Source organism: Meriones unguiculatus, chromosome 4, assembly GCF_030254825.1.
Source record: "Meriones unguiculatus strain TT.TT164.6M chromosome 4, Bangor_MerUng_6.1, whole genome shotgun sequence".
Lineage (NCBI taxonomy): Eukaryota > Metazoa > Chordata > Mammalia > Rodentia > Muridae > Meriones > Meriones unguiculatus.
Window position 1 is genome coordinate 89,676,730 of NC_083352.1, and position 23,749 is coordinate 89,700,478.

General features: G+C 54.0%; 1 protein-coding gene across 4 annotated transcripts; it reads left to right on the forward strand.

The window, feature by feature from the left end:
* Nucleotides 1–73: 73 nt before the first annotated feature.
* On the forward strand, nt 74–23,701 carry Sh2b3 (SH2B adaptor protein 3). 4 transcript variants are annotated; one of them, XM_021631334.2, is made up of 8 exons: nt 810–1,091; nt 8,928–9,608; nt 19,778–19,879; nt 19,960–20,051; nt 20,133–20,227; nt 20,312–20,529; nt 20,616–20,787; nt 20,918–23,701. In XM_021631334.2, exons 2-8 carry the CDS (start codon nt 8,955–8,957, stop codon nt 21,238–21,240), a joined length of 1,656 nt encoding a protein of 551 aa, XP_021487009.1. In that variant the 5' UTR covers nt 810–1,091; nt 8,928–8,954; the 3' UTR covers nt 21,241–23,701. The 4 variants fall into 4 exon arrangements, with proteins under 4 accessions (XP_021487007.1, XP_021487006.1, XP_021487009.1 ...); XM_021631332.2 differs by lacking the exon at nt 810–1,091 and adding an exon at nt 74–93 and having other exon boundaries at nt 20,133–20,529; XM_021631331.2 differs by having other exon boundaries at nt 807–1,091; nt 20,133–20,529.
* The last annotated feature ends 48 nt before the right edge of the window (nt 23,702–23,749 follow it).

Here is a 23,749-nt window from a genome sequence, read left to right on the forward strand (position 1 = left end):
TAGTGCGGCGGGGAAGACTGGCGTGCAGTGACTCCACTTCAGGACAGGGGCACCCCACTGTTAGCCGCACCCCCATGTGGCGATAGAGAAAAGGTAAAGGGCTACGGGGCGCTCAGATGTGTGAGCTCAAAGGGCTTGATGGCCTGGGGTTCGGAGGAGTTCTTGGAGAAAGTCGCCTCAAAGTAGAGAGCAGCGGGGGCGGCCAGGTAGAAAAGAGCCTACTAGGCCCGTTCCGGGACTTCGAGGATTTTAGGAGGGGAGCGGAACCCGAATGGATGGCGCTGCCGGAGCAGGTCGGCTCGGGAGCGCCGGGGATAGTGCGGCCTGGGCGGGGCGGGGACCCTCCCCGGGAGGTGCTGAAAGCCTCGGTCGCGGTGGCTAGACCCGGCCAGGCGAGCGCAGATAAGGCCCGGCTGAAGGGAATCCGTAAGGGCGCGCCCCCACGAGGTCCCGAAGGTCGGCCGGCCCCGCCCACCGCGCATGGCCCCGCCCCGCCCCTTCAGGGGCCCCGCCCCGCCGAAGCACGTGTGACTGGTCGGCAAGGGCGCCCTTTGCGATTCCCTCCCCCTTCTTTAGGGGGCGCGACACGACTTGGGGGTAGGGAGCGCGCCTTTTGGGGGCGGAGCTTGTCCATATGCTGCCTCCCACCGGTTGGCAGGCCGAGGCAGCGCGGGGAGGGCGGGGCCTAGCCCGCCGCCCGGGCTCCGCAGGCGGTAGACGGGGCGTGGCTCGTCGTGGCCCCGCCCCCAGGCCGCCCTCCGCGGCCGCCGGAGGCTCGCGGCCGGTTCCTCTTTACATAACGGCGCGGGGCGGCATGGGCTCGGGCCGTCGCCTCCGCCTGGCCGTCAGCCCGCCCAGACTGTCACCGGCCACGGGGTCCATAGCAGCGGCGGCGGCGGCGGCGGCGGCAGCAGCAGCAGCAGCAGCAGCACCGTCCCGGTGGCGGCCCGGGGCCGCGTCCCCCGGCTGCTGTCAGGCGCTGGTGGCGGAAATGAGGCGCTGGCCGTTTTCCGAGCCGGGGTTTCCTGCCTGAGCGTCGAGAGGCCGTACGACGCCATGGGCCGGCCGGGCCTCGACCCGCAGCTTGCGCGGTAAGCGCGGCCCGCCGAGCGCGTTGGAGGAACTGGGCTGGGCGGCCGCCCGCGTCCCGCTTCTGTTTTCTGGTGTTTCCTCATTTTGTTTCTCTTCCCCAATCCCAGACCGCAGTGATGTGGGCGCGGAGGTCAGTGCTTGCAGCTGGGGCCTCCAGCGAGGGGCCTGGCGGGGCGCCGCGGGAGGAACCGAGAGCCTTCCCGGGGACACAGCGTGCTTGGCCCCTGCCAGGGGATTGGACATGTGTGTCACTAGGGTCCTGGTGATCCACAGGGGTGGCATACCGAGCCCTAAAGGCGAAAGCGGGCAGAGATCTTGGGAGGGGAGAGGCGTGGGGTAGGGCATGACAGGCCAGGGCCAGTGGGGAAGTTGTGAGGGTTTTACACGTAGGACACTTGATGAGCCTTGTCCCACAGTCGCCATGGTCCCGCCGGGAGGGAACTCCGTCTGGGCCAAGGTGTGAATACATTCGGGAACTTGTTCAGTCCCTGTGGGCCGCGGCGGGGTGGGTGGGGGCGGCCAGCTAGGAAGGGGTTGCCCCGAAGCAGCCTCAGCTGCGGTCTGGGACCCTCAAGGGCTGGGCAGTAGCAGAAGAGAAGAAACAGGGCCCTCGAGGCAGCATTTGTATTCTCTCTACTCTGCTTTCCAAGTTGAGGGCCATGGCCCGTTTTCCCTCTGTTGAGTGAGGACTAAGAGATTTGCTGTGCAGTTTTAATGAGGTGCAGTTTTAATGAGGCAGAGCGTGGAAGGGGAAGGCACCTGCGCCTGGCAGGGAGAAGGGCTCAATTACAGGCTGTTTGTTTTCACAGTGTCCTGTTTTATTGACCCCGACTGTGGAACTTCCTCAGCTCTCCCGAGCACCCGCTGCTCTGGGGTTTCCCAAGTCTTTGGGCAGGGCACTCTGAAGGACTTGGGCAGGGTCAGATGACAGCCCCTCCTTGGTCTCCCTTTCCTCATTGACACCTAATTGTGAGGGCCACCAGGGCACAGAGAGTCTTGATCAGGAGGGTGGGCAGGCATGACAAGGGTGTTATCTGTTATGGTGAGGTCATTTCTGCTGCTCTTCCTTCCTGGCTCTTTGTCACCCAGTGCCTGGTCCTCTCTGTTCAAGAGACAACCTTCTTAGACAAGTGAGGTTCTCGGAGCAGCTGGGCTGTGCAGTCAGCTTACAGACCTCAGGATATCTGGTCCTGCTGGGCCATGCTCAGGTTGGCTGACAGAGACTTCTGGTGACTTCACAGGGAGCTAACTGTCCCCACCCTGGACCTATGTCATACCCTTTGCAGAGCAGGTCTTTGGGGTCTGGCCCACCTTTGAGGCTAGTTGGCTTCTGAGTCTCCCATCACTGTGGGTCTTTGGGTGGTCACTTAGCTTCTCAGAAGTGATGAAGTCTTTAGGAGTGGGAAGCGTTTTAACTGGTGGAGTCTGGCATGCAGAGATGGAGCGTAAGTATCGTCGGCACGACAGGTCTTTTCTTAGTCCCCCTTGTCCCTGGAGCAGCACTCACGTAGAGACTAATCCAGACTCTGCTAGCTTCGGGGGTGAAGCCCTGGGCCAGTCACCTGACATCTCTTGGGACCTGCCGAGTGTCAGCCAAATCTCTTGCCCCTCTAGGGTGGCCATGTGCTATGTAGGAGCCCAGCAAGGGCCAGGCATTTGAACTAGGCTGGTTGTAACTGCCTTTGCTCTGAGGTCTGAGGCTTGGGTTTTTACCATCTCTGAACTGCAAGTGTTGGCAGAACTCTGAGGTGGAGGTGCTGAAGGACAGCTGTTCTAAGAGAGGCATGCAGTGTGGGCATGAGGTTGGTGCTTAGTAAATTCAAGCTACTGCTAGTAATCCAGGAGGGGCAGGCACTTAATTGCCAGGTTTCCTGGGAAAATGGTCCCCAGGGCTCCGGGGTGTTGAGAATCTCTGTTTGGGCGGGGTAGGGCAGGAAGCGGCTTCCATCTGGAGTGTCTGGAGGGGCTCTGCTTGCTCCTACTAGGCCTGTTCCCAGCCAGCCACCCACCCTCCTGAGGAAACTGAGGCTGGCAGGCTGCCTAGGGGAAATGATTCAGTGGGGGTCACTGGCTGAGTCATGCCTAATTGGACCCAGGAGTCCTGTACCCCAGCTCACAGCTTCCGGGGCCTTGAGGTCCCTCAGGGACTGGGTAGGTCTCAGGCATGGCTGCATGTCCTTGGCCACTGTTAGACACCACCTGTTTGGGCCCCACGATTTGGACATCCAGTGTCTTTTGGTCAGTGCTCTGGATCCCACTAATACCACTAGGCTGTGCAGCCCAGAGTCCCTCTTCTCACAGGGACAAGAGACGGGTCCCTAAGGGATCTGATGGCCTGCTCCACCCTGGCCAGCCGGAAACCCAGCAGCTGAGCAGATGGCTGAAAGATTTTTCCTCCCACACAACCCTGTCAAGGGTCGGCAGGGGGGCCAGCCTCCGGGCTTCCTTGTGAGCCAGGCCTGCAGCCCCTTGGGGCCTGTCCGGATGTGCCCCCCCCCAGCTGCTGGTGGGGGTTGCAGCTTGGTCCCCAGGGAGGCCTGGAGGGAGGAAGTCTTTGCCCTGCTTGTGGGGGCTGACTCACGGCAGCTGACTGGGGGCTGGGCCAGGCTTGGGGGTGGGGGCTCTGTGTGCCTCTCCGTGTAGGAGGTAGACTCACCTTTCAGACCCACACTGGAGGCATCTTCAGATAGTCCCAAGGACTCATTTGGGGCACACGAGTGCCCGGTGCTGCCAGTGCCCCTTCAAGCTCCAGGCAGTCCAGGAGTTGGTGAGGCTTTTCCTGGCAGTGAGGTACTTCTGCCATCACCTCTGCCGCTGTCAACTCTTGCTGGCTGGGTGCAGTGGCACACACCTTTAATCCCAGCACTATGGGAGGCAGTTCCAGGCCAGCCAGGGTTACACAGAGAAACCCTGTCTCAAAAAACAAAACAAAACCCTGTCTGGTATTGGGGGCTGTTCCCGTTTGCCCCACCTCCTGGAGAGTAGTTAGGGTGATGGCTGTCTGGAGTGGCAAGTTGTGTGTGTGTGGGGCTCACAGGGGAGGGAGGGCAGAGGAAGCTAGATGAGACTTCCTATGCTGCAGACTGGGCGGGCCTGCTGCCTGCCAGGTAGTCTAGCCTTAGTCTCTCAGGGCCAAACTTCTCTTGCACCCTGCTTCCTGTGGGCTAGAATGTGAGGTGTGTACACTGGATCTTTCCAACACTGCAGCAGAGAGTTTGGAGGCCTCCTTGGAGGGGGCAGGCTTCAGAGGATGGTAGGGGGTTTTCTGTCCCAGCAGGGCAGGCACAACTCTTGGGTACACACATACTGAATAGCTCTCCCAGACCTGACACACACTCTCCCCTCCCCTCCTCTCTCCCACTGAACAGCCCTCCCTGGCCTGACAGGTGGAACCTCCAGGTAGTGAGGCTTCCTCTGCTCCTGTGAGATGGGAGTGGCGGTCAAGCTGAGAGGCTGCTGAGCCGACTCTGTAGTCATGGGCTGGAGGTGGTCGCAGAATCTCCTCCCAGCACCCTTCCAGTCCCCCGCCTTGCTGACTGAAGGGAGCGAGCTGCCTTGTATGTCTGCCATAGGGACTTGGGAATGGGGAACAGGTACCCTGGGCCCAGCTCTTCTTTGCTGTCTACTGTGGCTCCCACCAGGCTGGGGATCAGGAGACGCTCCTGGGGCTGAACCCAGGTGGGCAGAAGAGGCTGTATCTTCTCTGTGAGGAAAGGCAGGTGAGGAGAGGGGTATCTGTGGTCACACAGAGCCCATCACAAGCTCAGGCTGGGGTTCCTGGAGCTTTGCTTCTTCCTTCTTGTGGCTCCTCTACCCTCCCAGGATTGTCACGAGCTGAGCAGCTGTGTTTCATCTCCTAGCACATGGAGTGATCAGTCAGTCACTGGAGGGGACCATCTTCTGCCTGGTGCTTCTGGCCATCCAGCCGGGAGCCACAGCCACCCATGCTGCCTGACCCAGAATTGGGTTCCTCCTGAGACTTGGGCTTTGCGGGTAGGCAGCCTGACTCACCTCCCCTGCTCTAAGTGTCAGCAACAACAAGACAGCCACTTTCTTCTCCAGCCCGTGCCAGCCTTTCACAGTTCTGAGAGCACTGGCAGGTGTCCATCAAAGCCTGCCTGCTTCTCCTGCTGCCCCTGGGCAGGGTGGGGTGTAGGCAGCCTCTGGGGCTATTGGGGTGGGATCCTCGAGGTTCTCTTTTCTCCTGTGTTGGCACTGGGGGATGTGGGACGTGACCTGACACTGGAATGCCAGCCTGCTTTGCCCAGCTGCAGAGGCCCCTGGGGTGCTTGATCTGAGTGGGCCTTGGGGGAGGCAGAGGCACCTCGGGATGGTGAAGATGGATGGGGCAGCTTGTGAACAGGCTGGCTGGGATCTGCCCTCTCTAGATGGCTGGACCTTGAGTAAGCCCATCTCCTTTACCTGGCTTTTCCCCTCTTTACTTGGGCCTAAGGACAGGACACCCAGCTAGTTGGGATTCAGGGAGCCTGGAGTAGAGTCATCCTTTTTAATGTGAGTGGATGTGCTTTCTCTGTATTTCTGAATAGTTGGTACTGTGGACAGGGCCGCTGGTCACTCTACTTTAGCAGAGCCGAAACAGTCCACATTCCCAGCTCTGTGCCATAAGCACTCTGTAGGGTGCAGGAAGCAAGTTAGTTTCTGGGGTGCACTGGGGCTCTTCGGGGTGCTAGCCTGGCTATTGGGTGGTTTCATTCCTACCCCTTAGGGTTTAAGGCCTGGAGTAGTTAGAATAGTGCCCAGGGGTGTGTGTGGGGTGTAGCCAGTGTCACCTTTGTGAGGGGACTCCAAGTGAACCCACAGCTGGGCCTAGCTAGCAGGGAATGTGGAAGGGCCCACCAGGGTCTGGCTCTGCAGCTACCCTCTAGACCCTGACATACAGAGTGAATTGGTACAAATTCCAGATGAAGGGCAGGTGCGGACAGAGCCCAGGGTACCCAGAAGGCAGGCTAGGCAAGATGATGGCTAGTGGATGATCGTTGTTGGTCACGAGGCAGTGGCATACAGGTGGTTGTTAGGCTGGGGTGTAGCTCACATGGGAGGGAACTTTACTTAGCATATGGGTACGTTCCATCCCCAGCATCAGAGAGACCCAGTACATGCCTGGAAACCCAGCACCCAGGAGCTGGAGGCAGAAGGAGGCCAGCCTAAAGAGAACATTCATGCCAGGCCTGCAGGAGGATGGTGTACTCAAGTCTAGTTTGGCTGTGTAGTAAGACTTAAGTGTGTGTATGTGCCCTTGAGCCCCTGCTGTGGCAGGAAGTGGAGGAGAGCAGGTGTGTCTTGGTCCTTGGGTCATAGTCTGGTGGAGATGGCCACTGACAAATCCCCACTGCTCAGGACAGTTGCGATCAGTAAGCTGAGGACGGACTCTGGACTCGTGCTCCTCTTGTGATGTGATGGACACAGAAGGCCTAGAGAATATGATGCGAGAAAGCAGCCCTGCGGCCCTTGCAGTGTGCAGACGGGACTAGAGCTGTGATGTGTGCACTCAGCTCGCGGGTGCTCCAGGCTGTGTAAGCTGGGCTTGCCTCGCCAGCAAGAAGGCCTGGGGTATGGGGATATGGCACTGACCATGGCTGGGAGTCCCCCAAGAACTAGGTGCTCCCCAAGGGGAGGCGGGCAGAGTGAGGTGGACTGGGTAGATGTGGCCTATTCCTTTTTGCCTCCTGGCTTTTTGCTGTTCCGTGCAAAGTGCCTACTGTGTGGAAAGGACCTTACGATACGGTAGAGTGTGCAAAGTACTGACAGGGTACAGAGTGGCCCCTGTGAGGGCTGCCTGTGGGGTGGACATGTCTGTGAGGTGCTGGAAGTGGGTGGCCACCCTTCCTTGTCTGTTGTTGCTCTTGCAGTGCACAGACCATAGAAGAGAAAGCACCTGGGTGGTAGGGACAGCAGGAAGAGCCCCATTTCTGGCCCAAGTTTGATGGAAGAATAGGGGCTACCTGGTTTTCAGTCTGTGGCTAGAATGCAGACTGGTGTGGGACTGAATAGTATTCTCTTGTCTTGGCCTCCTGACTACCATAATTTTATAAACATGGGCCACCATACCTGGCCAGAGGAAAGTGTTATTGACAAAATTAAATATTCCTTCAGCTGTTAAATGAACAACTAACAGGGAAAGATTACGATGTCTGCCAGTTATAACAGAACTGACAGCAGCTTATTTCACATAGCCAAAAATAGAGGGTGTCAGCCTGAAGCAGCCAAAGATCATCTCTTTCCCTATTCCGTTTGTTACCAACAAAAGGCTGGAACATTAGGTCCCCATCTGCTGCAGGACCCTCTAGCCCCTTACAAGGGGTTCTCACAAACATTTAATGAGTTGGAAATTGAGATGGCCACACAGCCAGTGCCTGGACCTGTTTGCGTTGAGCCCTGAGGGGACAGAGTTTGTTTCTGTCGTTTTGAGGCTGGTCTCATGAGGCCCAGGCTGGCTCTCAATTTGCTGTGTAGCTAAGGATATTCTTGTTCTTTTGACCTTCCCAGTGCCAGGAAGGCACATGCCACCATAATCAGCCAAGGTTTTAAATACCTTGTCTGTTTACTGTTGTATCCTCTGGTACACAGTAGGCCCTCAGCGTACTGTGGGGAGTGCCTGAGGGAGCAGATGAAGACAGGTCTTATGCATAGGTTCTGCAGTGCTTATCCTGGCCAGACACCAAGGATAGTGCAAGGCAACCCATAGACATCGTAACTGTCATGCTCCTGGGTCTGCCGGAGGCCCCTATCAGGCCTGGAGATGCTTACATCACTGTGAGTCTGCTCGCTGCATTTCATCTTTAGTGTGGCTGTTGCTACATTTAAATGAAGGCAGCATCTAGTCACTGAACTTTTCCAGATTATAAGCCATTCTCAATTGGCTGAGGTAGGCAGCCTGACATATGGGAAACTAAGGGGTGGGAGAACCGCGTGAGGTCACTCAAGATCACGTATAACCAGTGAGAGGAGGGCCTGGACTTCGGACCCAGGTTTCAGAGTTCATGTTCCTAACCATGCTTTCTAGAGACGGGTAATAACTATCTGCCTGTTATTTCCCCGACACCCCAAGTCTGCCCCACAGCCTACCATTTCAGGATGGATCTGCCCGCCAGGCCTTTCTTGTCCACCATTAAATGTGTGGCCATACCTGTAAAAACCAGCTGGAGAAGGATGTGTGGAAGTAAACAGGGTCATACAGGGTGGATGGATGGCCTTGACCTCTGCGCTTCCTAGAAAGGGTGGTAGATTACCCCGACCCTTGCTTCCTGCTCTAGGACAGACCCGTGCCTTCCCCTCTCCTCAAGCTTTGCCCGTGGGTCAGGGTTGTCACCAATAGCAGGGAGCTGTGGTCAGGGCGCTGGCCTATGAGCAAGCATTTACCTTGAAAACCTTTAATCATGGGAAATGAGTCTAAATCCCCCCGCCCCCCCCCCCCGAAGTTGTACCATTTTACAGCACCCACCCTGGGCCGTGGAAAGCCTGTGTTCGTTCTTTACAAAGCAGCCCGGCTGTCACTGGTCAGTTTTTACTTTGGTGTTCTGTGAGTAGCCTGTTTCCTGGTAGGCAGTTCCCGTCACCCGAAATTTCACTTCATATGGTCAAAATACTAGACGGAAAATTCCGGGAAACCCCAAGCATGGTTCTGAGGGTTGCTGAGCTGTCAGAGCCCCTCTGGAGAAGGCAGCTCCTCCCCGGTTGATCTTGCCTACCCACTGTATCCACTGAGTGTGCGCTGCCCTCCCGCTGACTTGTTGGCTTCCACGTGCGGGGTGTTTCCGGGTGGCCACGGGGGCGGGAACGTTGCCTCGCTCACTGCCTTGTGTCCTGTCTTGCAGCTCGGCCCCCCCGCCTCGCTCTCCGCCATGAACGGGCCCACCGTGCAGCCGTCCCGCACGTCCTCGGCACCCGCGTCGCCCGCATCCCCGCGCGGCTGGAGCGACTTCTGCGAGCGGCACGCAGCGGCCGCAGCGCGAGAGCTGGCCCACCAGTACTGGCTGTTCGCGCGCGCGCACCCACAGCCGCCCCGCGCCGACCTGGTGTCGCTGCAGTTCGCCGAGCTCTTCCAGCGCCACTTCTGCCGGGAGGTACGAGAGGGTCTCGCGGGGCCGCCGGGTCGCGACTACCGCGCCACTGCCCCGCCCCGCCCTGCGCTGCCCAAAGCGCGCAGCTCCGAGGACCTGGGCCCGCGGCCCGCCTGCGCCCTGCTGCACCTGCGCCGCGGCCTGCGCCAGCTCTTCCGCCGCCGCTCAGCTGGGGAGCTGCCAGGGGCTGCCGGCGACACCAACGACACCGACAATGACACCTCCGCCTCCACCAGGCCGGGTTCCGCCCGCAAGCTGCTACCCTGGAGTCTGCGGGAGCCGTCGGCCGAGGCACTCAAGGAGGCGGCGCTGCGCTACAGCCTGGCAGATGAGGCGGCCATGGACAGCGGCGCGCGCTGGCAGCGGGGTCGCCTGGTGCTGCGAGCCCCAGGTCCAGGCCACGGCCGCCTGCTGCAGCTCTTCGATCCGCCCAAGGTGAGCGTCCTGGAGAGTATGCAACAGCATGCCCATTGCTTGGTAACCCACCCCACCCCCGTGTCCCAGTGAGTTTTCGACCCTGGAGAGTTCAAGGCCACTGTGGACGGGGTCTGAGCTGATCGGTTTAGTCTTTCAAAGTCCAGATCCAGCTGACCCTGACTTGTAAGAAGTCTCTAAGGGCAGAGTGGAACCCCTGCTGTGCCCACCCTGCAGTTTGTTTTCTGAGACCCTGCTCCTCCTGGCTAGTGGCCAGGGTTTCACCAGTTATTCTACTGGCAGGTGAGGCCCAGGATCTCAGTGCTGCAGCCAGCATTCATCTCTCTGGTGTGGGTATGTGAGGCCTGGCTGCCTGCCTTGATTTCCTCTTTCTGTTCTCTGTGGTCCGGTTCTGTGTGACAGCTGGGCTGTAGGGGAACAGTGATGGGAGGCACTCTTGGTCATGTGGTACCAATCATGATCACTGGACAGGTATTTATTAGCACCTACTGTGTATTAGGCATACATCAGGGGCTGGAAAGCTACTGTTCTATTGGGAGCTGTGGACGGAGCAAGCCCCCAGTGAGCACGCACTTGGCACCATTGCAAAGGAAAGGGAGTTGGATCTACTAGGGTGGCAAAGTCCTTGCCAGTGACTGCTAAAAGGTAGTAGTGCTATGAAGCTCTTTGTTTCAGTGTGTGCCTCTAAGTGATCCAGAAGCACCCGCATCCCCACACTCTGCCTTCTCACTCCATACTTTGGATATCTGGTTTCGTTTTTGAGATTGGGTCTTGCCTAGCCTGGTCTTGAACTAGCTATGTAGAGGATGGCTTTGAGGTTTAAGCTTCTTGGTTTTGTTTGTTTTGTGTTACAGTTTTATTATTTAATGTACAAGTGCTCTATCTGCATGTACACCTGCATGCCAGAAGAGGGCAAATCAGATTCCAGTATTGTGGTTGTGAGCCACCATGTGGTTGCTGGGAATTGAACTCAGACCTCTAGAAGAGCAGCCAGTACTCTTAACCTCTGAGCCATCTCTCCAGCCCTTTGGGTTTTTTTATTTGTTTTTGTTTTTGTTTTTGAGACAGGATTTCTCTGTGTAGCCTTTGCTGTTCGGGATTCACTCTGTAGACCAGGCTGGCCTGGAACTCACAGAGATCCGCCTGCCTCTGCCTCTCCAAGTGCTGGGATTACAGGCGTGCCCCACAGCGCCTGGCTAGGTTTGAGCCTCTAGGCTCTCCCCACTGGGTGCTGGAATTCTAGCATGTCCCACTAGGCCTATTTTATGTGGCTTAGGTATTGAAGCTAGGGCTTTGTGCATGGGCAGCAGGATTCTACCCATCACATCACATTCTCAGTTGGTCCCTATGTATTTATTTTTAACTGCACATGTGTGCATGCATACATCCATATATATGTGTGCTCGCGTGTGCGCGTGCTCATGACTGAGTACAGGTGCCCTCAGAGGCCAAAGGTATCCAATACTCTGGACTTGGAGTTATAGGTGGTTGTAAGCCACCTGATAATGAGTGATGGGAATCAAACTCAGGCCCTCTGCAAGGGCAGCAAATGCTCTTAACTGCTGAACCATCCCTCCAGCCCTCTGTAGAGTTTTAAGTTCATCTTGTTTTGTATGTGTTCTGGTGCAAGCACTAGCCCATGCTGGTTACATGACTCCTGCTTCCGTGCCTTCTCCCCCTTGAACAGGCTCTTGCTTAGGTCCTCTTCTGTCGGTCTCTCAAGTGTTGGTATGGCAAGCATCAGTATTTTTGGGGACTTTTTTGAATAATACCCCAGTGACATTTGCACATAGGTCTCTGCAGGGCATGTGCTTCTGTTTCTCTTGGGTAGATTCCTGGCAGTGATTTTCCTGGTGACACCATGACTTTTCCCAAGGGGCTGTGCCGGTTGGTGTACTTATGGCAGTGGCTAGAGACCCTGCTTCCACATCCTCATACACTCTTGAACCTGGTTGTTCTAACAGCCATGTGCTGGTCTCAGGAGCTTTAGTGTCTCATGTTTACTGACCCCTACGATTTATTCTTTTGTAAAGAGCCTGTCTTTTGTTTTTTAAATAATTTATTTTTATTTTGTGTACATTGAAACTGCCTGCATGTATGTCTGCGTGAGGGTGTTGGATCCCTGGAACAAGAGTTACAGTTGTGAGTTGCCATGTGGGTGCTGAGAATTGAACCTGCCTCCTCTGGGAGACAGCTAGTGCTGTTGACCGCTGAGCCATCTCTCCAGCCTGGAGAGACTGTTTAGTTTTGTTTTTTTGTGTGGCTGCATGTGCCTGTGGACAGAGGGAGCCTCTGGTGTGTCTTCCCCTTTGCTCTGCACCTTATTTTTAAAACATGATCTCTGAACCTGGAGCTCATCAGTTCAACTAGCCCACCTGGCCAGGGAGCTCCAGTGACCTATTGGTCTCTTCCCAATGCTGGGCTTTGTCCAGCTGTTGCCATGAGTTCTTGGGGGCCTCATGTTTGTGGGTCATGCTTTACCAGCCAGGCCATCTAATTGGCCAAGGTTCCCTTTTCTCAGGACTTCCCAGAGCTTGCATGTGGTGTGGGCATTCCTGTATTGCAGTGTCATGTCTCATGATGTGGACTGCCTTTTTAGCAACACAAGTGCCACCTTTTATGGTGATCCACTCACTGTAATTTAGCTTGTAGCAGGGGTAGGAGGGGTGTGTGGTATGTGTATCAAGGTCAGAAGATAACTTGGAGGAGTCAGTTCTCTCTCTCCACCACCTGGGTCTCAGGGAATGGAACTCAGGTTGTCAGGCTTGGCAGTGGGCACCTTCCCTGAGCCATCTTGACAGCCCTTATTGAGAAAGCATCTCCCTTGTAGCTTAGGTTCACCCTCAACTCTTAAATCTCCTGCCTCAGTATCCTGAGTGCTTCGATTATAGGTATACGCCACCACAATGGACAAGAAGCTCCCTATTTGAATGCTTTCTGTATCCCACTTGAGAACTACTGGCCCAGCCAGGCTTTGTGGGCCTGTCTTTTCTTCTGGAACTTTATTGCAGCATCATGCTGTCGTGGCGGGCATCTGGACTAAGTTGGTGTATAGGAGTGAGGCAGAGCTACCACACTATGCTTGTGGATGTGTTCTGTGTGCTGGAGAGACTTCTGTTAGAGCCCAACGCCACTTGGTGCTGAAGTGCCCATCTGTAGGGGTGTGCTTCTGCCTCTGGATGCTGTCTGTCCTACTGGCTAGTGTTCTGGATTGTGCCAACAGCACTGTCCAAACTGCCGGTTTCCTTGTCTTCCTTCTCTGCACCCCACTGTGGGGTCTCACTCGTAGCCTGGGTGGATCTGGAAATTACATAGCAAAGGCTTGCCTCCAGCTGAAGGCAATCCTCCTGCTCCAGTCCTGAGTGCTGGGATTGCAGGCATGTGCCACCACCCCTGATTTCTTGTGATTCTGAAGGGGAACCTGCTGACTGGCAGCAGGGGACAGCTGGACAAAGGTCCCAAGGTGGGAGGTGTGGAGCATGTTTGCAGCAAGAGCCATGAAAGCTGCCTGGGTTGGGTAGAGGCTGCCCCGAAGACTTAGCACCATGTTCCAAACATGCACACAGGGGCAAGTGGACACTCTTACTCTTTCCTAAGGTCTAAACTGGGTATGGTGGCACTACCTGTAATCTCCGTAGTATCAGTTCATGGTCAGTCTTGGTTACACATCAAAATTGGGGCCAGCCTGTGTTATGTGAGGTGCTGTCTCAACAGCAAAGAGCTAAGGATGGGCATGATGGACCTGTGGCCCACCCTCTCCAATTATCCTAGCTAAGGCAGGAGGATTTTGTGTCCAAGTTCAGCCTAGGATACAAAATAATCCCATCTCAAAAAATAAAGCCAAATTGTGAGACTGTAACACAGGAGGGACCTAGCACCTGGTCTTACCTGTGTGGCCGAGTAGATGCGAGAAGACACCACTGGCTGATGAGTGGCCCCTGTGCAGTTCCCCTCCCAGGGCAGTGGCCAGGGATGCCGTGTGGGTGCTGTAGATGCTGGGCCCAAAGACAGTCGTGTTTCAGTGTGTGCCCAACTGGGGCGACATTGAGGTACTACAGGGAGGCTTGGGGCTGTTAGTCCTTACTGCATGGCCCAGTGGGCAGGGGTGGTTTTCAGGCCTGGTGGCCTCTCCTAGCCCCTTGGAGCAGCAGGTCAGGCTGGGGTCAGTTTCACTTTGGTAAGCCTGAAAGCCTAGTGCCACCATTCTCTCTGTGGCTTCTATGATGTCAGGAACAGGAGTGACTCTGGGGTATCTGGGGTCAGGCCTGTGGGAGCTGCTGCTTAGGGAGAAAGGTCTCACAGCTGGTGGTGGGAGTGAGGGTTAGGATGTAGAGTGCTGTAGGAAGGGAACCAGGTGGTCATCCTAGTACCAGTGGTCCCTTGTGTGCTGTGTAGCCGGAGAAGTGCTTGAGAAGCTGGGGTGATGATGGGCAGGAGGGCTATGTACTTGCTGGGCATAAAGACAGGGAAGCTAGGAGGCCTGAGGAGCCCCAGGCGTGCAGGGACCTGGCCTCCCTTCCTCCATGCTGTGTGGGAAAGAGGAAGCAGAAAGAAAGGGCTGGCCACTGCCGGCCTGGCGGTTTCCTTTGGGCCTGCCTGGGAGGAGGTGGTGGGGAGGCAGCAGGAAGCCTTGTTCTGTACCCACCAGCTCTGCTGGGTTCTAGGCTCTGTGGTCCCACAGCCCCACCCCCACCCCTGCCAAGCCATGGGAAAGGCACTTGACCCTTGAAAGACAGGCCTGGTTTTGGGCCTTTCGAGCTGCTGTTTCTGGTGTAGTGACTTTCCCTTTGACTTCGTTGCTTTCCTATGACAAGCACTGTAAAGTTGGCTTACCCATGGAGTCCTCCCACAATCCCTTTGAGGGGCCCAGCCCCATCAATTAGCAGATGAAAAGACAGGTCCAAGGCCACACAGCCTAGAGGTGAGGAGGCAGAAATGGGGTCTTGTGTGAGCACAGGATGGGACATTAGGGTTGGGGTTGTATTAAATCCCCAAATTTGCAGAGCAAGCCCTGCCTGCAGAAGCCACACCCAGATGTCACAGTATTTGCCAGGCCTGCCTACCGTGGACCTCAGGGGCAGATGCCTAGGCTTCTCTGAACTGTGAACAATCAAGGGGGCTTGCGCTGAGCCTACCAGACTGGAAGGGGAAGAGAGAAAAAGAGATGCCAGAGTTCCCAAGAGGCCTGCTATATACAGCCATTCCTACTCCCTCAATGGGTTCTGTGAAAAATCAGTCAGAACCCAAGCTCTGCTAGCACTACAGGCAGCTGGTGACACTTGGGCTTCTTTCAAAAGGCTCCATCCAGTTGTATGAATTCACAGTAGAACATGCCTGCGTGGGGGAGGTGCCAGTCAATCCCCACCCTGTCAAGAGTCTCTGTCTTGGACCCTGACACCACCATCATGGAAGATGGTCCTGTTGCTTTGTGGGATGAAGCCATCAGGAGTCAGGGCTGTGGATGCAGTGTTGGGATCATGGCTAAGGGCAGTGTGGTAGGCACTGGGAAGGAGCAGGTCTGAGCTCATATTTCAGTTTTTGTCCTTGGGATATATAGCCCTGGGCTGTTAACTTGACTCTGTGAGCCTCAGTTTCCCATTACGGCAAACAGTGCTCTGGCACATCACCATCCTGAGGGGCAGAAAAGACTCTCTGCATGGAAATCTCCAGACCCCAAAGATGGGTTTTCCAGGTGCCCTCCCCAGTTAATAGTCCAATGGCCATGCTGGGGAAATCCCCTGCCCACTGCTTTAGTGAACAGAAAATAAACAAAGGCTTCAGAAGGGGGCCAGCTCCCAGCCCTCCCCGCTAGCTCTCCTCTGGCTAAGGCTGGGACCCTTCCGGGGGAGACATGCCACCTGGCCCTGGCCTTAGCACAGGTACTCTTACTTAGGCAGTTGTCTTAAAGGGGCCAATTGGCCTCAGAATGCTGCCACCATTTAGGAAAATGACAAGGATTGTCTAAAGAGACCAAAACCACAGATAGACTACCCAGCGTCCTCCCATCCCTGGCTGCAGAGGACAGTGCGTCTCAGTAAATGGCTGTCCACCTGGCTTCCTCAAAGAGGCTTTCTCCTACCCTGCAGTGTGCCGGGCAGATGACTACAGCTGGCATCTGGAGGCTTCCAATACAGAGGACTTCAGCCCATGTGGCCCAGTGACCACAATGAAGTGTCAGTATGGCAGACAGGTGTGTTTCAGCCCCGCATCACCTGGAACCCACTTCAGATGCGAGGCGTCTCCCCAGTGCAGTTAACTCTGCACGGAGCATTGCATGGTCTCGGTGTCTCCTTGGGTAGAGTTTCTAAGAGGGCCATGTTGGGTTGGGCCGGGCTCCTCTCCCTACCTTCAGGGTCCATTGGAAGATGATCTGGATAGCATAGGTTCACTAGTTCAGAGTGGTGTGGCCATGATTACACTCTCCTCGGACATTAGTTAGTCCCAAAAGGACTCAGGCTGGAGGTGGTCTTTTTATATCTGCATTGTATCTTTCGGGAGGCTTCCAAGTCACACCCATTATCTTGTTCCTTTTAATGGCCAAATAATATTCCCTTGTATGGATTTACCATATTTTTCCCCCCTAATTCATGACTAAGTGGAAATTAGGTTGTTTCCACTTGGGGGAGTTATGGTGAATAATACTTTGAACATCTGTGCCATATTTGTAGTAGGCTGTTCAATTAATGCTTAACATTTTGAGGAGCTGCAAAATCACAATACAAACACCACTATGTGATATTCCCACAAAGCACATACACGTGTCCTTGCTGACTTGTCCCCATCTCCACACTGGCTGCAGCTGCAGGGGCCTGAGTTGGGATTAGACTTGGTTCTATGGCTGGCTACGGGCACCTTTCCCTTGCTTAGTGACCATTTCTAATGCTCTGCTATATCCTTTACCCATCAGCACAAGCACTTTTTTTTTCTTTAAATAATTTATTTTGTAGAGGTCAGAAGGTGTTGGATCCTTTGGTTTGGAAGGTGGTTGTGAGCCACCAGGCAGGTGCTGGGAACTGGACTTGGGCATTATTGAACAACACAAAGTGAACTTAACTGCTGAACTATTTAGAACCCAATCCTTTCTAGTTAGGAGTATGACTGGCCTTTTTTTCTTTTCTTTTTGGCAGTGTTTGTCTGTGTAGCCCTGACTATCCACTTTGTAAAACCAGGCTTGGCCTTGAACCCAGACCTGCTTCTGCCTCCTGAGTGCTGGGATTAAAGGTGTGAGCCATAGACCCAGCTGCCATTTCTTTTTAAAATTTTACTCTTGCTTTAACAGTTGATTGGTTTTCAGCATATCTGCGCAACCATCTATTTCCAGAATATCTCATGTGAGGAGGCACCTCTCAGCAGTCTGTTCCCTATGGGTAATCTGCTCTGTCTGTGGATTCTGTTTCCCTGCTGTTTCTTGGTCATTTCTTTGGAGTCTGGGCCTGATGATACATGCTGGGTAAGGGACCTGTCACTGAGCTACACCCCTGCCCACCCCTGTACTTTAGGTCTCGGCAGGCTGTGGTTTGTTTCTCTGTACCTTGAGCTCATGATATAGTCAAGGATGACGTGAACTTCTGATCCTACTGAATTAGGGCTTTGTGCATGTGAGGAAAGCATTCTACTAACCAAGCCTATGTTTTCTGTCTTGCTGGTCCTACCTTGTTCTATCACGGGGCAAACAGTTGTCTCATTTTGCCCTCTGATCTTCCTGAGCTCCTGGCATAAGGCTCTCAGTTCTTCGCCACAGCTGACGGCAGTTCTAGGGCTCAGCATCATCACTTCTGTTCCAACCTCAATTCTTACCCCAGAAAGCTTTCCTCCGAGGACCTCAATATCCACTTTGCCTTGACAGGCAGACAGGATTCCCTATGCTGGGAACAATTCCCTGTGACTTCTTAACAACTTTGATATCTGCTGCCCTAGGGCAGAGCAGGGCAAGGGGCCTTTTGTGCTAAATCTTTCTGACCTGTAGGGAATCTTGTGAGAAAGAAGGGTAGCAGGGCTGGCCCAGGCTTGGCTAGAACCCGGAATTTGTAGACTTCCTTACTTGGCTTGGCTAGCCTACGATGGGAATAAGGAGCACAGTGGGAAAGAGGCCAGAGTCAGGAAGATACATAGTCTCAACAGTCTGCTGTCAGACTTGTCAGTCCCTCTTAGGACTGGCTTCTGGACTGGGTGGCTCCCAGATGTCTCTGTGTAATGCTATAATCTGACTGACTGAAATCTAGTTTGGAACAAAGCAGGGTATCTGTTTTTGTTTTGAAAAACAAGGCTTCCTATTATCCAGCAGGTTAGTCCAGCGCTCCTGCCTCCATCTTCCTAGTGCCATACCAGGTGTATGCTGTAACAGGAAGCCAGGCTCTAGGATGGGAGCTGCTTCAGCCTAGGTGAGGCAGTAAAGGGTGACAACAGTGAGGCTGTATCCTGCCGAGACTGCAGAGGTTCACTAGGCAGAGTCCTGGAATAAAGCCATTCTTGGTCCCCTGGCTCCCTTCCCCTCAGGATTTTGCAGTTTGGCAAAGCTTGTGACCAACTGGGCCATAGCTGTCTTCTGAGGATGTCAGGGCAGCCACAGGCTCCTTTCTTGGGTGGGTGTGGCTTCCCTAGGCCAGGTGGCTTCAGAGCCCTGTGAAGATTTAGAAGTCTGCTGAAGATACTTTTGGGTTCCAAGACCGATCCTTTGTCCCCTGACACATGAAACCATGTGGTGTTATTTTTTAAAATAATTTATTTAATTTCATTTTATGTGCATTAGTGTGAAGGTGTCAGATCCCTTGGAATTGGCATCACAGACAGTTGTGAGCTGCCATGTAAGTGCTGGGAATTGAACCCAGGTCCTTTGGAAGAGCAGAAAGTGCTCTTAACCACTGAGCCATCTCTCCAGCCCTCTGAAACCATGTGGTTTTAAGTGACCAGAAATCAGTACAAAGACTGTACAAGAGGTAGCCATGGCTCTAGCGTCAGCCTCATTTTTCAGCAGGTTGGAGATGCAGTAGCTAGTGGCAGGACTCTTGACCTCTGGCTTCTTGTTGTTATCACTATGTTAGGGTACTGCAGGGTGTCATAACCCACATAGAGCTGACCACCATCCTGGAAACACCCACATCAGCTGCCCAAGTCTAAGTCTGGCGAAAGGCAGACCCCCTTGCCTGCCTGGGGTTGTAGAGTAAGGGGCAGAGTTGTTCCCTCATACCAGAGAGGGCAGGGCAAAGTAGAGGGAAGTAGAAAGCCAAGATACACTCAACATCGTAACAGCTTTAAACAAACAAACAAACAAACAAACTGACTTCTTGGCCTGGAAGTAGATGGTATGGAACGTTCTACTTAAACTGAAAAACTCAAATGGCCCAGACACCCCAGTCTCCAGCTACCCTAAGTTGGGTCTGGGGAAAGCTGCTTATTGGCCAGGCTTGACCAGTGAAGCAGTTGGTGAGGAATGTAAGGCTCCAAATGTACTTAGGATTCTGCCTAGAGATTCCCACCACATCCATCCTCTCAACCAGTAGTCCAACCAGGTGGACCAGTGGCCAGTGCTTATGCACTCTGTCCCAGGTACAGTACATACTCAGGTATCCTAGCAGGTAGCTCAGAACATACACTGTAACTCTCATCCTTCTAGGGCTCGCGCAGGGAGCTGGAAAAGCCCCAGCTCTGACCAGCCCACAGCAGTTGTGGACGGGAATAGGAGACATGTCTTCCCCACTTGGCCAATCTCCAGCGGGCCCCCCTTGCTCCTATTAACAGGCAGTTGGCCAGAGCTAATGGCAAGGGGGGTAGGGGTAGACTCCAGAAGGAGCAGAGAGAGTTAAAGACTGGGCTCTGATGCACTTGGCTGGAGCACCTGGTAGTCTCTCCTGATCTGGCACAAAAGCCACGGAGGGAGGGAAAAAGCCTGTCAAGTCTTTTGTCCTTCCTACTTCTCTGGCTTTCCCAGCTGCTTCCAGTAAGACAATCTTATCACGAGAGGAAATAAAAGACCAGAGGGCTTCTGACCCTAACTGGCACTTGTAGGGCCAGCCAAACCCAGAAAGATGGCATGTACCAGTGATGTTGTATGGCCAACTGCATTGACTGACAGCTTCCTGAGAACTTCCCACAGGTGGGAAGGTGCAGGAGAAGGATACCTACAGAGAGCCTCCAGGGACAAGCCATAAGTGGTCTTCTCGTTCTCCTAGAGCTCAAAGCCCAAGCTCCAAGAGGCCTGCTCCAGCATCCGGGAGGTCCGTCCGTGCACTCGCTTGGAGATGCCCGACAACCTCTACACCTTTGTGCTGAAGGTGAGTGTCAGGGGAGACACTGCTCTTGTGGAGATACTGCTCTCTCCACAGATGCAGAGCTGCATGCCTCCTCTCTGCAGGTGCAGGACCAGACAGACATCATCTTTGAGGTGGGAGACGAACAGCAGCTGAACTCATGGCTGGCAGAGCTCAGGGCAAGCACAGGCCAAGGGTGAGGCTTGCCCTTGCCCAGCCTTGGCTCTCTTTGATTGTCCCTGCTGGCTTCCTCCTCACCTGGCCTCTTCCCCTACAGGTTGGAGCATATGGACACAGAGTTACCCCTTTCCTTAGTGGCAGAGCCTGTCTCAGCCAGCTCCCCAAGGGGAAGCACAGACTCCCTAGATCAAGGTATGTGCCAGTTGCCTGGCCTCTGGGTGTCCTTGGACATGTGTAGCCCCCCCATGTGGGTCATCATCACCATCTTTCTGCCAGGTGCTTCACCTGGAGCGGCGATGCTGGACCCAGCCTGCCAGAAAACAGATCATTTCCTGTCCTGCTACCCCTGGTTCCATGGCCCTATCTCCAGGGTGAGGGCTGCACAGCTGGTTCAGCTGCAGGGCCCTGATGCCCATGGCGTGTTCCTCGTGCGGCAGAGTGAGTCCCGGAGAGGGGAATATGTGCTCACATTCAACTTACAGGGCAGAGCCAAGGTAGGGCAGGAACTGGTGGGCCATGTTGGGGCAAGGGCAGCCTGGGCAGCTGGCTGACCTCTAACCCTGTGTGGCCCTTTCCGTAGCACCTCCGCCTGGTGCTTACAGAGCGTGGACAGTGTCGTGTGCAGCACCTGCACTTCCCCTCGGTGGTAGACATGCTCCGCCACTTCCAGCGTTCCCCCATCCCGCTTGAGAGTGGGGCAGCCTGTGATGTCCGACTCTCTGGCTATGTGGTAGTCGTGTCCCAGGCACCAGGTAAGGAACCCCAAAGTTTTTGTCAAGGGGTGGTATCACAGCAACTGCACACATGCACAAGCTTCTTGTCTGGTGCACTTTCTTCACTTTCAAGACTCATCCGTGTCATCTCTCCTGGTCACTTCTCCAGGTTCCTCCAACACTGTCCTCTTCCCTTTCTCCCTTCCTCACTGGGACTCGGAGCTGGGTCTTGCCCCTCTCAGCTCTGCTGGCTGTCCTCCCGGCCTTGGCGCAGAGGCTCTCCCTGGCCGAGTGACACCCCCGGAGCAGATTTTCCACCTGGTGCCTTCTCCTGAGGAACTGGCCAACAGTCTGCGGCACCTGGAGCTGGAGCCTGTAAGCAGCACCCGGGACTCGGACTATGAGATGGACTCCTCTTCACGGAGCCACCTTCGGGCCATCGACAACCAGTACACCCCTCTCTCACAGCTGTGCAGAGATGCAAACTTGTGAATGTAACCATCTTCCTTCCCTCCAGAGAGCTACTGGCTGCTGTCAGCCTTCCCCAGCTCTGATGTGCCCCTCTACCAGGCTGTCACAGGCTTCCTGTCAGCCGCAGCTAGCCCCTGGCTTTTTCCCACTGTTTACAGATGTACTTCTTGTGCACAGGTGCCACTAGCTGGTACCCTATGCCCTGTCCCCATCCCAGAGTGGGGAGAGGGGCTGCAGGCCCAGAGCTGGCAGTGGAAACTGACAGAGCTGATGACAGACTTCTTACCATAGGGTCATCGGGAAGCACAAAACACTAACAGTCCCTGGATTTTCACATGGTTTCCTTCCCTGTAGCTCCAGTTCCTTGGCAAGTCCACATTCCATGCCACAGGTGATGGATGCTTCATAATCCTGCTACTCTTAGCTTTAGGACAGAAGCTGTGCTAGAGGGATAAGCTTAAAGATCAAAAAATGATTTTAAACATTTTACCTCAGATTAATTTTAAAAAACGGATTCAGGTTTCCATTTAAAATTACAGCTTACTTCACGGCACTGCCCTACTAGGAACCATGCCACACTCAAGTCAGAGGCAGCTAAGCATGCCTGCTTCTCTCGCCCTGAGCAAAGCTAGCACGCTGGTGTCTCTGTATGCTCATCCTCAGGACAGTCGCCTGCTATGGGGTAGCCACTATCTTCCCTAATGTAGAGAGAATGAAGTGTGTCACCCTTTCAGGGAAATCCAGGCAGCTTGCAGAGAGAGAAGGGTGGCAAGGGACATCCCACCCCAGTGCCTTATGCATAAAAAAAAAAAAAAAAAAAAAGAGAGAGAGAGAAAAGGACTCTGGTTGACAGCAGCTTTACAGAGGAAGGGATGAACAGGCAGGGGATAGACAAGCACAGATGGAAGGGCCCCTAGGTTTGTGAACTCACGTTTATAGCTTGCCCCTGCCCCAGGCATCTAGCGGCTTACGTGGCTCGATCGTGGGCCCAAAGGGGAGCTGACACCATACTATGAAGAAGCTCCTGAAATATCTCACTGTAAGTGTTCTGTCCCACGTGGCAGCATGGTCACTGGTGGGAGAATATGCTCTTGAACTATACAGTCTCTCCATCTAGATGGGGCCTATACTGGTCTGATCTTTTCTACGTGACGCAGTTCACGGGGACTGGAGTGGGCTGCTCATGGGCACAAACAGTGCCAGTTAGTGTAGCCCTTAGGATCAAGGGAATCAACTTAATTCTGGGACATGTTCATTAGAGGCAAAAGATGCCGATGCCCTGCTGATACCAACAGCACTGGCCCCTCATCTGGCTACTCTGTACTTTGCAAGCTTGTGTGGCCCTTGGTGGGTGGAAGAAGCAGCCAGCTGTACCTCACCTTGGAACAGCCACTGTTGTGCTCATGGACCAAGGCAGGTCTAACACAGGTGCAGATTTGTGTTCCATCTTTAAAAAAAAAAAAACAAACAACAAACTAGCTTTCCTTTATTTCCCACAAAGTATGAACCAAAGATATAAGCAATATTCAGTCACTGGTCCAGTCTTGTCTCTGATCTGTGCCAGAGAAAAGGGGCTGATTGCACAGACTCTGCCAGATACTATAAACCAGCACCTCTGTCTCACAGCGCTGGAACCTCAAGCTCCATGTGGATGGCTTTCTTTTTAAAGGTATCCAAGGTATCAGAGAAATTTAAGTATATTATGACAAAAAAATATTCTCCTGGCTCTGTGACAGAATGACATTAAGCCAACACCTTTTCTTTTCTGCTAGAGGAGGTCTAGTTGGCTGAAGGGAAACAGGCAGGCTAGCAAGGCCCTGGCCAGATGCACACAGTGTCAACAGCAGATACCATCTCCAGCCCCAGCAGTCCTTACTGGCCACCAATGGCAGGCAAGGCCACACTAGGCAGGAAGTGTCAGTTGATCCCATAGAGACTTAAGTGTAGCTCAGCAGTCTCTGTGCCCTTGCTTCCGTCTCCTGACTCCTCAAGTACAAACTAACAGTCACCAGCACAAAGAATTAGGTCAACTAACCTGCCCTGACTTTAGACCAGCAATCCATATGGCTTTCTCTGTATAAATCTTCTGCCTTTGATCATTTCTGGACTGTGTAGGAAAAAGGAACAGTGATCATTACAATTTTGGGCCAGACAACACTATTTTTTACCTAAGTTTCTTAACCTAAATTAAGGCTTCACCTCTTTCCTGAGGGCTCCATCTTGTGTCCAAATGTTACCTTGGTGCAAACACCAAGTGACAAGACTGTCATTCACTGCCCCCAAAGGAAGATACATCTAACAGCATGTGGCTGGAGTAAGTGGCACTGGGACAATAGGAAGAGGGGATTTCATCTATCATATCAGAAGGTATTTTGGCAAGCTTTTGTTTTATGTACTGTAAGAGTAACTTATTCTTGAATAATGCAAATTTTGCTACAATGTACAAATTGCTAAACGTGAATTAAAAAGGTTTTCAGAATTATGACCATGATCTCTGCATCCACACCCTTGCCTTTCCCTTATGGCCCCC

What these genes read in the sequence shown, in the direction of transcription:
- Sh2b3 (XM_021631332.2), top strand. Translation starts at nt 8,955, where the DNA reads ATGAACGGGCCCACCGTGCAGCCGTCCCGCACGTCCTCGGCACCCGCG. An exon ending in AGCTCTTCGATCCGCCCAAG is followed by an intron (nt 9,609 to 19,777) that starts GTGAGCGTCCTG and finishes TCGTTCTCCTAG; the next exon opens with AGCTCAAAGCCCAAGCTCCA. An exon ending in TCTACACCTTTGTGCTGAAG is followed by an intron (nt 19,880 to 19,959) that starts GTGAGTGTCAGG and finishes TCCTCTCTGCAG; the next exon opens with GTGCAGGACCAGACAGACAT.